Here is a 15,221-nt window from a genome sequence, read left to right on the forward strand (position 1 = left end):
AAGAGTTTTTTAAATCCTTGGTTTATAAAACTGTGAAAGGAATGAAGGAGATGCCCTCTGATCACACTCCCAGCTACAGGACAAATTCTTAATAAGGTTAGATTCTGCAACCAGTCGGGAACAGAGGTCAGTTTATAAGTGTTTGGCATGAGGCCAGAGGGAACATAGGGCTCAATTTTAGCTCTGCAGAGGAGCTAGGGTTTTTTTTTTTTTTTTTTTTTACCCTCTAGAGCTTAGAATTCAGAATATAAGTGAGAGGTGAAGATGGGTAAAAGGTCCTGGAAAAGCAGCTAAAGTTGTGAAAGAACTTATTTCCTCCCCACCCTCCCCCAAAGAAGGTTGAAGGGCACCAGCCCTTTAACTATTTTAAGATAGGGCCTGAGTGGATCTACAGGTTCCAGATCCTTTCTGGGAAAAGCAACTTTCTTATTTCAGGATCCAGGATATAATTAGTATAATATACTAATTCTTGGGATACAATGTTTTTTTTCAATCTTACCTAAGTTAATTATATCATTTCATCAACCTTATAAAGTGAACTTGAGAGTTGCTTCTGATTTAAATGAGGTTGATTTCCAAGATCAGGTTCTTCCTATGGACAATGATCTCATCAAGCTCTGGCTTATCTCTCTTACTTTCACCTTCTTATGTTATCTTCCAAACATATACAAAAAACACAAGAATTCAAATAGATTCAACAATTTATTTGTCATAATTAATTTACATTACAATTGAGCATCGTGATATAAAAATAAGATTATTGAGAAAATTTGTTTTGGCCTGACATTTTTCATTTTATTTAAAAAATTCTCAAATTCAGTCTCTTCCACATCTGATCTATTGCCTAAAAAATGGAATTAAGTTATATACTTGAATGTGGTCTTCAAGGAGTCAAATTTCTTTCAGAAGCTGAATACATATGGCTTATTAAACATGTTTTTGAGAACCACTAAAAAGATCAAACTAGACTACTGCATTAAACCAGTTACCAACTCCTTAATTAATGATGTATTACTTCCATCATGTGACACATGCCAAGAGCAGAACTAGTATATATTCGTCAGTGACTTAAGGCCCTGAGAAAGATGGCTACTAAAGAATGAGCATATGCCATCAAAACTTGCTTCTCACTGTAACTCAATACCCCAAATCTGATCACAGTAAATTATGCTTTTTAATTTAGATTTCTTTCTTTACCACTTTATTCAGAAATAAACTACATCCCCACACTATAAATCTGAAAACTTGATTATCATAGAAAACTGTGTAGCTCATCCACACTCAGCTTCTATATTAATAGAATTTCATTTTATGAAAGCAGTTATTTGTAGACAAACTAATAATCAGATTATGGAGGCTAGCATTAAATTAGGCACCTTAGACATGGCTGTTGTGAATTTATGCTCTGAAGGATGTCTATCCTTAATAAATAGGACTTACTCTACTTTTTGTGGTGTAGAAGAAATAATTTCCAGAAATAAAAAAAGCAAAGTATCCTAAAAGCTTCATCAATATCTCCCTATACTTTCATTAGTTCTTACACATCAGATATACTACTCAAAATATTTATTACATGGATAAAATTTATACCTCAGATGGGGAAGGTAGAGGATTTAAGGATTGTAAACTCAGTTCCCACTCAATAATGGGAGAGAGAAAAAGGAAAGAAATAAGCATTAATATGGCATCTACTATGTGCCAGGCACTATGATGTGCCTTTTACAAATATTATCTCATTGGATCCTCACAACAACCCTTCTAGGTAGGCTCAGAAATCACTTTTGAACTTTTTCTTCCCACAAAAGCATAGGGAATTAAGCACTTCTGTGAAAAATTAATTTAAACTCATTTGAGTATGACATTTTTCAGTCATAAGCAAAGTGCCCATCGCACTCAGAGGGTCACCTTTTCAAACAGGTGTTAGTACCCAACACAAAAGAACTTTAGCAAGTCCTTAATCTCATCTGGGGATAAGCCACTGTTATCATACCTACTAAAGAGGACAGGAGGCCTCCAAGTCCAATGACTCCAGAATTAGACTTATAAATATCAAGCTGGTCCAAAGGATTCAGGATATCACAGAGGTTCTTCACAGTGTCCAATAGCAAGGGGGGATGCTTCCTTAGAGATCGAAACAAGAGAAGGAGAAAGGACTGGAGCCACTCTGTTTCTTCATCAGCTACACAAGGTCCTAGGTGGTTCTGGGGCACTGATTTCTCTCTTTTTGCCTTTTCCTGTGCAACCTGCTCCATTTGTAGGGAGATCTCATACACATCTCTGATAATGTTCAGCAGGAGAGAATAGTAGTAATGACGTGCAGCCCACTTTCGCCATTTTTCCTTGTTGATGTCAGAGATGAGTCCTACACTCCTCACCCAAAGGACAGTGTCACAGACAAAGTAAATCACACGGTTCAGGTTGGCTATGGTTAGACAGAATCGAGGCACAAGATCAGACACATGGATGCTCTGTTGAGTTGCCTGGACAGCATGTACGACATTACCTAGTCTGAACCCTATTAAAAAAACAAAAACAAAAACAAAACATGAGTTTTAGCATTGCTTCTCATTAGCACTGAAATGGGAAAATACAATTACTGAGAAAGGATAAGTTATCACTATGGTATTATTTAACTTTTCTTCAATTTATTGGCCTTTTGGATTCTGCAACCCTGATTGAGGAAAAAACTTCTGTAGAGTATAACATGAGTAGGTAGAATGATTATGAAACTGTTTTGTTCTGTGCCTATCTTATACCACTCCAATGGATATCTCATTCCAAAGGTCATTCACCAATAAAGACTACTATGTGTGGGTTATATGGAAATTTGCTGAATCCACCTTTCATAACCTTTAGTTACTACTTTTTTTTTTCTCCCCATCAACAAGCATTATTAAATACCTTTGTACTAGTCATTGGGAACACAAAGGCAATGAAATAGTTCCAGTCTTCAAGGAGCTTATAATATATGAGAAAGACAGCATATATAAGGATTAAATGCCTTAAGGTATATATATATATATATATATATATATATAAAGACTTTGAGATCAATGGCACTAGCAGCTGGGAAGGGGGGAATAAGGAAAGAAGACCTCATGTTATTTTCCCTCTCAAATTTATTATTTATTTTTTACTTTTTTTTTTTCTTCAATTTTTGAGTTCTGAAATCTTTCCCTTCTTCCTACTCTCCCTCATTCATTAAAGCAAGAAGTGTGATATCAATTATGCATGTGAAATCATAAAAAACACATTTCTATATTAGCCATGTTGCAAAAAAATGCAAGAAAAAGAAAACTTTTAAAAATTATGCTTCAATTTGCATTCAGACTCCATTGCTTCCTTCTCTATAAGTGGACAGCATTCTTTCTCATAGTTCCTTTGAAATTGTCTTAGATCACTATATTGCTGAAAATAACTAAGTCATTCACAATTAATCATCATGTAATATTGCTATTATTGTGTATAATGTTCTTCTAGTTCTGCTCACTTCACTTTGCATCAATTCATGTGTCTTCCCAGGTTTTTCTGAAACCATCCTGCCCATCATTTCTTATAATACAATAGTGTTCCATCACAATCACACACCACAACTTAAACAAACATCCCCTACTTGATGAGCATCATCTCAATTTCCAACTCTTTATCACCACAAAAAGAGCTGCCATCAATATTTTTACACAGATTATTTTCCTTTTTTTTTAATCTCCTTGGGATACAGACCAAATAGTGATATTGCTAGATCAAAGGGTATGTACAGTCTTACAGCAACTTGGGTATAATTCCAAATTGCTCTCCAAAATCACTGATTAGATCAGTTCACAATTCTACCAAAAGTATATCAGTGTCCCAATTTTTTCATATTCCCTCCAACATTTTCATTTTCTTTTGTCATATTAACCAACCTGATAGATGTGAAGTGCTATCTCAAAACTGTCTTAATTTGTATTTCTCCTATAAATAGTGATATAGAGCATCTTTTCTTATCACTACAGTTTTGATTTCTCCTTCTGAAAACTTCCTGTTCATATCCTTTGATCATTTATCAATTGGAGAATGACTCAAATTCTTATAAATTTGACTCCGTTCACAGCTGAGAAATAAGGCCTGTATCAGAGAAACTTATAAAATTTTTTCTCCTAATTTCTATCTTTCCTTCTAACTTTGCTACAATTACTACATTCTGCAGGGGAATTGCTGCTCTCCAGTTTTACAGTTTAATTACTCTGATACTTGCTTCTTATGTTTCAATCCTTCAATGTACCTTTTATACCTTTGACAGACTGATCTTTTTTCCCCCTTACTATTTTTTTATTTATAGCATTCATTTAAAATTTTTTTTGATTTCCAAATTCTCTCCTTTCCTTTCAATCCCCACCGGAAAAAAAAAAAAAACAAGCAATATGATATCAATTATACATATGAAATAAAGCAAAACATATTCCATATGTGCCATGTTGCCAAAAAAAAAAAAAACCCACAAAAGAAAATGGAAAAAAATTATGTTTCAATCTGTACTCAGAATTATCAGATCTTTCTCTAGAAGTGAATAGCATTTTTCATCCTAAGTCCTTCGGATTTGTCTTATCCATTGTGTACTGACTAGAATAGCTAAGTCTTGCATATCTGATCACCACTACAATGTTGGTGTTTCTGTGTATAATGCTCTTCTATTTTTGCCTCAGTTCATATCTTCCCAGATTTCTTCTGAAACAATCCTGCTTGTCACTTATTATAGTATAATAATTAATATTCTATCACAATTGTGTGCTATAATTTGTTTAGCCGTTCCCCAAATGATGGGCACTCTCTCAAATTCCAATTCTTTGCCACCACAAAAAAGAGCTCCTATCAATATTTTTATACAAATGAGTCTGTTTCTTTTTTCTTTCTCGGGTATGCAGACTTAATAGAGGAATATTGCTGGGTCAAAGGGTATGCACAGTTTTAGAGCTCTTTGGGTATAATTCCAAATTGTTCTGCATAAGTGGTTGGACCAGTTTTACAATTCCACCATCAGTGCAGTAGTGTCATTTCTCCACATCCTCTCCAGCATTTATAATTTTCCTTTTCTGTCGTGTTAATCAATCTGATTTGTGTGAGTGGATACCTCAGAGTTGTTTTAATTGACATTTCTCTAAGTAACAGTGATTTAGAGCACTTTTCATGTGACTATTGAAAACTTTAATTTCTTCTTTTGAAAACTGCCTGTTCATATTCTTTAACCATTTATCAACTGAGGAATAGCTCTTCTTTTTTTTTTTACAAATTTGGCTCAGTTCCCTATCTGAGAAATGAGGCTTTTATCAGAGATATTTGATGTAAAAATCCCCTCTTCCCCAATTTTCTGGCTATATTGAATTTGTTCAAAAATCTATAAATTTCACTTAACCAAAATTACCCATTTTATTTCCTGTGATACTCTCAATCTTTTGGTCATAAATTCTTCTCTTTTCCATAAACCTGAGAGATAAAATTTCAATTCTCCCCTAATTTCCTTATAATATTATCCTTTATGTCTAAACCATGTACTTAATTTTACCCTATCTTGATATACAGTGTAAGATGTTGGTCTGTACCTTGTTTCTGCCAAATTGCTCTCTTTGACAGCAGTTTCCTGTCAAATAGTGAGTTGTTACCCAAAGAGCTTAGGTAAACCACAAGGTTTACAAAACATTAGATTACTATGGCTATTTATCACTGGGTATTGTGTACCTAACTATTCCACTGATCTACCATTCTATTTCTTAGTCAGTACCAAACTGTTTTGATGATTATTGCTTTGTAATATGGTTTGAAATCTAGTACTACTAGGCTACCTTCTTCACTTTTTTTTTTCATTAATTCCCTTAACATTCTTGATCTTTTGTTCTTCAGACCAATCTCTCTAAAACAGTATTTTTGATGTGTAATTCCCCTATTCAGAATTGACAACGATCTCTCAAACATGAAATAAAAGGAGAAAGCACTTGTATAGGAATCAACAATTCTTGCTTCTACCCCTCCGTGTCACTGATACAACAAACAAAACAATATTGGATTTTTTTCTGCAATGACTTAAATATAAAACGCTGACTTAAAACTTGCTTATTTCATGCTAAGTCAGGAAAAAAACCTAAAAAGATTTACCCAACTCTCCATCATTCACTTCAAGTGAAAAGTAGAAAGAAGAAGAAAACAGGAATTCAGAAACATGTAGTGGGAAGGCATGAGTAGGGTGAAAATTAGGATGCGATTGCTCTACTCTTTCATAGAGCTTGAAAACAGCTCCTAAAAGCCTCCCAAATATGAAAAAGTTGTTTATCTCTCTTGACTTGTCAAAATATTTCAATGATTTTAGGTTAAAAATAAGCTAACACACTGAACTGGCCCTACTGGTTCCAATTACATGGGAAGAAATGGCATAGCATCAAAAAATCCAGGATCACACCTGTCAGATGGTCCTTAATTATTAAATCATTTAATTCTTTGTCTCTTTCAGTTGCCTCATCTGCAAAATGATGTCAGCAATACTGGATATTATGAACAAGTACTATCAAATGCAAACTGTGATCAGAAAGTGATATGAACACCAAAAGTTCTGAGGCTAAGTATTCTAAACTAGGAGGCTCTGTTCCTCAAGGAACAGGGTACTTACATTTACGGCCAGTGCTCACACTAGATTCCAGTTTCTTGAGCTTCATTACCACCTTCTTTCTATCAGCCTTAGGCTCTAATAAATATCTAAGCAACATGCATGTGTACTGAATGGCTCTGGAATGGAAAAAAAAGTGAGGAAAATGATTTACAAGTTAAGCAAAACAATTCATCAAGGAGGAAAAGAGAAAGGTACATTGCTAAAGGCAAAGTACTCAGGATAATTTCTATAAAGCAGAACTTATAAGGGTAATATTCTGCACTAGCTCCATAAAGCCAAAGGGTAGCACAAGTAATGAAAATGCAACACAAAAGTGATGGCAAAAGACTTTGATAAGATCCAGCGAATAGCAAAAAGCAACCATTTTATTGACATGAGTGGTGGAAATAAAAGTGGAGGTGGAGCAAGGAGAGAAATAGCTCAAAAAGCCATCTCATGTTTAAATTATATATACAAAAGGGACAAGATACAATATAAAGGACCCATATAAGACGATGTATGACATATAATGACTAGAAAGGACTGACCTTAGAGTCAGGAAGACCTCCATTAAAGTTCTAAAAACATACTAGCTTTGTAATTATTGACAAATCAACTATCTTGAAGATCTGTATTGTGAATTCCCACCCCTGATGAAATCACAGGCCCAAGCAAAATAAAATGATTATGTATATAAAAAGAAAGAGTTTTTTATATGTGGCTTTCAAAAAGTTAAAACTAATAAAGAAAAAGATATATAAAATACAAGTAGAAATCTACTTTAATGAATATTATACCATTTTAATATTCTGTTCAATAGAAGAATGTTATTTCCATGAAACAATCTATAATACCTAATATTATTTCCTAACACAGACACAATAAATTAGAAACCTTAAATCACAAATATTCACAACATCCATGATTAACTAAATACTTTATAACAAAGTGCTTCTTTTTCCATACGTATAATTGTTTTAATATCTACACATTAAACATTTTGATAAAAATATAACATGATATTCAGAATATCCCATCAATGATTTGGGAGTCAAAGGTGATGGATACATTTTGGGGATTTTTTTCTTTAAAAAAAGAAAAATGCTTTCTAGCTATCTGGAAGTACAGAAGAGAGTATACTCTGCCTTGGTAGCCCTACTCCTGGGAATATAATACAGTGAAATAATTAAGCAGAAAAAAACCATTTAGTTGTACAAATATATTTATAGTTGTATTATTTGTAATAGCAAACAACCTAATTCATCTAAATCACCTAATCACCTAAAATCAGGGGTTCTCAAACTAGGGCCATCGCTGAGGACATTTCAGAAGCAGCCCTCCGGGTTATGGCAAATGGGCTAAGGGGTGGACACAGAGTGTGAGGTTTTGTTTTTACTATAATCCAGCCCTCCAACAGTCTAAGGGACAGTGAACTGGCCCCTGTTTAAAAAGTTTGAGGACCACTGAGTCCTAAATGATCTAAATTGTCCTGCAGTTAATTAGAACTAGCTAAAGAAACTATAGTATATTAATGCAATTTTTTAAAAGCACGATATTGCTATAAAGAATGATAAATGCAAAGAATGTTGTAGAGTCAAAAAAATGAAAAACAGAATTAAGTCCTGACATATACTGACAAATTAGGTTGAAAATATTTCAATATGTAAGGCTAAAGAAGTTATGGTATTATAACTGAGTAAACATATTTATGTATATATGCATGTATGTATATGTGCTCTCTGGCTATAGATACTCAGCTGGTCTCAAATTAGATTAAAAAAATAAGATGTTTTCCTGAAAGTAAGTTTAAAGATAAAAAGACAATCCTGTCATTTTAAAGAAAGTCTGCTCCTACTATATTCAGCAAAAACGATAGAGAAGGAATCTGGACGGGAGTAGATGAACAATGAACATCTGCACAGCCATCCTTTGTATGTTTATGTGTATATTTCATTGAAATGTAGCATTTCTGATATATTGTGAAGCTCACTATAGACATTCAAGAGTATTAACAAAATAAGAAAAACTGCCAATGAAACTGTAAATTTCACTACCCGAATTTTAGTTTGAGGTACACTGATTACAACTTTTTATGAGACGCAGTGCGTACTTTTTAACTATATATGCTCCACATTGCATAAGCACAGAGCTGTCAGACTCCGTGGCGCTGTGTGTGAAAGAAGGATTCTATCTCGGATCAGAAGACCTAAGTTCAAGCTCCTACTCTGCCGCTTTCCTGGGCAAATCATGTGAGCTTCTGAGTGTCAGTTTCCTCTTCTGTAAAATACAACTCCACGACCCCATTGACTAAAAGCTGGAAATAGGAAACACTAACAAGTGTTTCTAAGGACGGGATAAAAAGGAGTTTATCCCACAATTATTTCCTAGGACATCTAACAATAAATGTCTTTGGGTCGTTTCCCTTCTAACAAAAGCAAATCCTAAAATACTCTTTGTATGAGAACTCCTCCAGGAGAGTGTCCAGTGTCCCTTTTCCTGGGAAAAATTATCGAGAAACAAAGTCAACGCTTCTGGTTTTACAGCGTTAACGGCATCGGGAATTTTCCACACTGAAGGAAGCACACAACAGGTCCTTTGTATGAGGACGGCCCGGAAGGGGTGTGGGGGCGGGGGTTTTCAGTCACGCTGGAAGATAGGTGGTTTCCCCCAGCTTTACGTTCCCCACCCCCAGTTAGACTTTTTTTTTAAATCACACTTAATAAAGAATTAGAGTTGGTCGGTTAGTCTCCGTCTTCCTTCCTTCTAATGGTCTGAAACCCAGACCTTTCATTGGGCGTAAGTAGTGGAGGCCCGAGGGAGTCTGTTTTTTCGCTAGCTCGCCACTTTTCACATCCATAAAGAAGTATGTTCATAGGGCAGCTGGGCGCTGGCACGGCCAGGTCAAGCGGAGGTCTTGGGACTCCGCCCCAGCCGCGGCGTTTCTGCCAAGGAGGGGGTCAGGGCCTTTAGCAGGACTGGGACGGGGTCCGGGGGCGCGCAGCGGGGCGGACGGCGGGACCCCCGACTCACCTGAAGAGCCGGTCCCTGCCCTGAGTTTGGTTGGTGAAGCGAGTGAAAGCGTCCATCTCGCTGCCGCGACCAGCCGTCAGAGCGGGACCGAGTGGGGACCACACTGGGACAGAGGGCGCCGCCGTCCCCAGGGGCACCGGGGACCAGAGGCCCCTTCGGGACGAGCTCCCTCCGCCCCCATGGGGCGGGCACAACTCAAGGGCGAAGGCGGGGCTGCAAGAGGGAGGGCAGAGAACGTAGGGAGGTTCCCACACCTTGAGCCTCGGGCAGGGGCCGGAAGTGGTCGCAGCTTCAAGCACTTCCAGGCTTAACCCGGAAGTAAGGGTTACCGCGGCAACAGACGCCGAAAAGGAAGAATGCGAAACTTCTCTGCCGAACCGGATGCGCAGGTTACCGAGGCGACGAGGCTCTAGTTAAGATGCTTCCGTGTGTGACCCGAGACCGAGAAATCTCCGTGGAGGGTGGTCACCTTCGCGGGCGCTTTTCTGCTCTCCGCACGGTTCTCAAGTGCGTCGTCCCCCTCCACGCAGCGGCTCCCGAGAATTTCTCGAGTTGTCGAGGAGGGATAGTGCAGGTTGTAGAGACCCCGTGGCGAGTCATTTGTCACAAGTTCACGTCTGGCCCCGACACTTACTAGCCGTGGGACTCTAGGCAAGTCACTGATCTCATCTGGGTGAGTTGGAGAAGAAGAGGGAAATCAGCCCATTATCTGCCAAGGAATCCCCGAGCGGGTCACGGTGAGCGGGGATCGCCCAGTCGTTCTGGTCAAGGGTCTCAAATGTCAGAACTTAGAATGGAAACGGACCTTCGAGATTCCTTTTCAGGGATAATATTTTTAATTAATTAAACACATTTTAAAAACCAATGTTTTGTTAGCTATGTCAAAATAGAAGAGGAGGGATTTCCTTTGTCATCCTATGTATTTTATTTTATGTATTGATAAATATTCTGAGAAAAGATCCAGAAGTTTCATTACCTGCCAAAGAAGTCTGTCACCCCCCCCCAAAAAAAAAAGTTGCCTCCCCGCTCGAAGAATACCATGTGGTTTAACCCCAATTGTTTTGTAGATGAGCACAAGTGACTTGTCTGAAAGTAAATGATAATAACTAACTTTTCCGTAGCACTTCCCATGTGGGTCATGTATCCACACACTACATACAACCTTTGAAGCTGGTGCTTTTATTTCTATGGGGGAGGGGGGAAGTAGGCCAGAAACTTGAGATTAGCTGAGATAGTCACGTGTCCAGCCCTCCCTAGCTTGTGACTGACGTAGGATTTGATTGTTAGTCTTTGAGTCCGGTGCTCTAGATAGATTCAGTCCCACATCTGAATTCCAAAGGTCTCTTTCCATGGAGTTTTATTTTTGTTTGTTTCTTAGGGTCTTTTTCAGGTGTTCAATGAATTCTTTCAATGCCTATTTTCCCTTCTGGTTCTGTTATCTCTGGGCAGTTCTCTGATGATTTCCTGTAAAATAGCATCTAGGCTCTTTTTTTCATCATCATTTTCTGGAAGTCCAATAATCCTCAGATCATCTCTCCTAGATCTATTTTCCAGGTCTGTTGTTTTTCCAAGTAGGTATGAAATATTTCTTTCTATTTTTCTTTTCTTTTTTTTTTTTTTTTTTTTTGGTTTTGCTTGACTGATTCTTGATGTCTCAGGGAAATTCATTTCTATTTGTTCAGTTCTGATTTTTAATGAGTTATTTTCTTCATTAGCTTAAAGGTCGCTTTCCATCACAATACAGTATTCCCAGTGACTTTTCTGAGGCTTGAGGGATCAACCTCATAATTACTCTGAACTACTTATTACTGTTCAATGCCCTGTTTTTCATAGTGTAAAGACTGGTTAAACAATTAATTTAAAATGTCTATTTCATCCTGAATGAATTAATGAAGGCTTTATTTAATGTTAATAACATACAAAGTATTGTGCTAAGCACTGGGGACACAAATAGAAAAACAAGGTAATAGCTGTTCTCAAGAAACTCACCTTCTAATGAAAGAGACAATACAGATGGAAGGTTTCATTGTAAGTTTCATGGTCATCCGAGTGCAGTTACCAGAATAGATGTTCATATCCCTTCTATAATGTCATTATGTGCTGTTACTAGAACCAAGGATCATAGACTCTGAACTATCAGCAAGTCAGAACAGAGATGGAGATCCATTTGATTTACTTGGCACATCCTGCTGCCTCCTATTTATTCCCCAGGATACTTTGCTGCCTCAACTAGATTGTTCTAATTGCCCTTAGTGTAGCTAGCAGTTTAGGTGAATTAAAAACTAAAGTGCCAGGAATAGTTTACCTATTAGATCTTTGGAGAAGGTAGGAATTTATGACCAAAGAAGAACTAGAGAATATTACAACATATAAAATGGACAACTTTGATTACATTAAAAAATTTCTGCACAAAAAAAAAAAAAAAAAAACCTAAAGTACCTGTGGTTATGATGAAATATATATTCTAAATTAATAGAAGAGTCCAAGGGTGGAGAGCATAATTGGGTATCTGGTGGAAAGGCAAAATTTAGTTAATTTCTTGCCCACACTAAGCTTATATTGCACATATCTCTTAATTATAAGTACAGAGTGAGTGATAGGCAAAGAAGATGAGCAGTTCATTCTGATGAAAGGGAAGGATACATGGATTGAAATAGTATGGATTAAATCCAAAAAGGTATAAAGTAGTGTAGCGTGCTGTTGTTGTTTCCAGAAGCTGCTGATCGGTCTCTGGGAAGAGATCTGCTGTGTCAACTCAAATCTCTCGGACAAATTCTTCTTCCTGTAGAGAACCGTTGTCTCCAGGCAGTTGCCCTTAACTCTAGTCCAGAGAAGTGACTTCCCTTCCTGCAGAGAGCCGCGTCAAGCCTGATGTAGTGCAGAGACTTCTCCTATTTCTGTAGTGCTGTCCTCTTTTATCCTCCCAGAGAATGGGCGTGGGATAATGCAAGGGCTTCTGGGAAGAACCACTTCAACCAATGAGCTTGCTCCTCCCAAGCACACAAGCTCTTCCTTAGGAATTCACAAGTCAAACTACCAGGAAAGGCCGGAACTAGAGAATTGTTAAGTATCGACTTAGCACTTAGTAAGAACCTAATATCTCATTATCTCATAAGCACTTAGTAAGAACCTAACAAAGTAGCATCAGATTTTGGACAGTTTTGAGTGCCAGTGTGAAACCCTGTCACTGTCTGGCTCTGGAGATCTTGGAGATACCTCCAAGAGAGCTTTTATTCTATCTAGAAATTACTCTGGGAAATCTCTAGTAGACATTGGGTAAAATTCATGTCTAAGTTTTGAGAAAGATAGGTAGTAGAGTCCCAAACTTCCGTGACACTTTGAAGGTAGCAAATGCATATCAAGTACAGACTAGCTTTGATTTCACCCAACAGAAAATGTTAAAGACTCTTAGAAAACTACAAATAAATACAGAAAACAAGACTCACAATAGCCTATATATATGTATATATAGATAGATAGATATAGATATATAGAGATATATAGAGATATAGATATATAGATATATATTCAGCTTAATACAATACTCCCTTTCTGGTGGGTTTCTTTTTTTCACAACATCCTAGAATTTTTCAGACAGTGCTTATTATAGTTTAGACTTCCTCTGGAAGAGAAATAATCTTAGGAACAACTGCTTTGTTGTATAAAAAAAAAAAAAAAAAAAAAAAAAAAGGATTTGAAAAGCATGCAAAGACCTGGAGAACAGAAGGGGGGAAAAAGTGAAATAGTTCTTTAAATCAGAACTTTTAAATGAAGATTAATCAAATAAAAGAAATTAATTGGGTAAATAAAACACCTCTACATTGTTCTCTATTATTTCCGTTGGTTATTTGCATGGTGCAAGTCTGACAATAAGGGAATTAGCTATTTGCAGCATTGGTTGTACTTTCCCTCATATCCCCCAACTCCCTGGTTATCTTGGCAGCATGGTTGGAATACTTCTTGTGCCCCATTGCCACTTTGAGGCTTTTTTTCTGCCACCCAAACTCAGTAATCATTTTTCCTTTGAGGTTGACTGAATCTATAAGTACCACCCAATCAGCATTCTAGTAGTGGTTTTAAACTCAAAAATACTTTTCCTTAATGAGTCCAGCACCACAGTCTTTCCTTCCCGACTCTTCCTCTCATTACAGAGGGAACTAAAACATTTATACTAATATTTCTATAAAAACTATAGTCTCTCAGTTTCTCAACTTACTCATTTCTGTTGACCACCATCTACCTCAACTATAGAGTTGATCATACCCTTGTCCTTGCCATTATCTACATATGTACCATTCCCATGTTCACAAACTATGAAATTAGTTTATTTTATCAATCTATTGTTATTCCACTTTTCCCCCTTTCTTTCAACCCCCAAATCTCTTTTTTGCCATCAAGCATAATTTCAAATACTTCCAACTCCTTGGTTCTTTTTTTTAAACCATCACCCCTGAACTTCTCCAGCTTACCCTGTATGTATCCTATTTATAGTCCATTTAGACTTTTAACTCCTTAAGAGTAGACTATCTTTTGTCTTTATTAGAATCCCTGTCATTTAATATAGTACCTGGCATAAAGCAGGCAATTAATGAATAAGAATTAAATGACCAATTAACTAGATTTAGTTGTTTACAGCTTTCAAAAATTGAGTCAGCCTGAAGACCTAACTTGCAATGAATTCTAGAATATCTAGTTTAAGTTTCAGCTTCTTGGTCAATTTGTACATTAAAGTGTCTGCCCAGTTTTAGTTTTCTCTTTAGAAAAGAATTAAACTTCTGAGTTTGTGGATAAATTATCCTTTCTCATGGTATGAGTATTTATAGTTTTGCAGAATAGATAAATTCTGTAAATTACAGAATATAGGGCTTTGGAAATCAGGGAGGAGGAAAGATTATCCAGAAGTGCAGTGAGCAATTCAGATGCTGCAGAGAATTTGAGAATAAAGAATGAGAAAATGCCTTTGAATATGTCACTAAGGAAGTCTATGAATGACTTTTGAGATGGCAATTTCAGTAATGATGAGGATGGAAACCAGATCACAAGGTATTAAGCAACAGATTATTTTATGAAGTATAAGCATGAAGTGTAGGATACTTTTTCAAGAAATTTATTGCGGAAGAGAAAGAAAGAGCTCAGATAGTACAGATATAAGTAAAAGAGTCAAAGGAAGGCTTTTTTTTTTCTCCCTGACTGGGGAGAACTGAGCTTATCTGCAGGCAGATGGGTTAGAGCTAATAGAAAGAAAAACTGAATGTCCATGAAATACAATGTACAGTTTTTAGAAAGGAATTCTTGAAGACAAATGATGAGGAGATAGGAGATGGAATTAAGAAGACAGGAAGAGAAGAAGGATACTTTTTTGAAGTTTTTTTTAATATTTTACTAAGCTTTTTATTTTCAAAATATATGCAAAGATAGTTTTCAGCATTCAACCTTGCAAAACCTTTCACATTTTTCTTCCTTCCTTCCCCCTTGCCTCCTCTCTTAGACAGCAAGTAATCCAATATAGTTTAAACGGTGCAATTCTTCTATACATATTTCCATATTTTTCTGCTACACAAGAAAAATCAGATCA

General features: G+C 36.7%; 2 protein-coding genes across 8 annotated transcripts in view; one reads left to right on the top strand and one right to left on the bottom strand.

Annotated features, from left to right (window-relative positions):
* Positions 1-686: 686 nt before the first annotated feature.
* PEX11A (peroxisomal biogenesis factor 11 alpha) lies at positions 687-9,938 on the bottom strand. Its single transcript, XM_074295150.1, has 3 exons — positions 9,647-9,938; positions 6,638-6,753; positions 687-2,515 (listed from the first exon to the last, which is right to left on the bottom strand). The coding sequence occupies exons 1-3, from the start codon at positions 9,700-9,702 to the stop codon at positions 1,944-1,946; spliced, it is 744 nt and encodes a 247-aa protein (XP_074151251.1). The 5' UTR covers positions 9,703-9,938; the 3' UTR covers positions 687-1,943.
* A 63-nt stretch (positions 9,939-10,001) lies between these two features.
* Positions 10,002-15,221, top strand: part of WDR93 (WD repeat domain 93) — a 53,156-nt gene continuing 47,936 nt past the window's right edge. For 3 of the 7 annotated variants that reach the window (XM_074295146.1, XM_074295149.1, XM_074295148.1), the window contains exon 1: positions 10,002-10,153. The gene's annotated coding sequence lies outside the window, so the exon portion shown is untranslated. The other 4 variants (XM_074295141.1, XM_074295147.1, XM_074295142.1 and 1 more) reach the window with 3 other exon arrangements.

This window comes from Sminthopsis crassicaudata, chromosome 2, assembly GCF_048593235.1.
Source record: "Sminthopsis crassicaudata isolate SCR6 chromosome 2, ASM4859323v1, whole genome shotgun sequence".
NCBI lineage: Eukaryota > Metazoa > Chordata > Mammalia > Dasyuromorphia > Dasyuridae > Sminthopsis > Sminthopsis crassicaudata.

Bases quoted from the DNA above. Each gene is read 5' to 3' on its own strand.
- PEX11A (XM_074295150.1), bottom strand. From the start codon at position 9,702: ATGGACGCTTTCACTCGCTTCACCAACCAAACTCAGGGCAGGGACCGG. The intron at 6,754-9,646 runs GTGAGTCGGGGG...TTTCCATTCCAG, and splicing joins GGCAGGGACCGGCTCTTCAG to AGCCATTCAGTACACATGCA. The intron at 2,516-6,637 runs GTAAGTACCCTG...TTTTTTTAATAG, and splicing joins TGTGAGCACTGGCCGTAAAT to GGTTCAGACTAGGTAATGTC.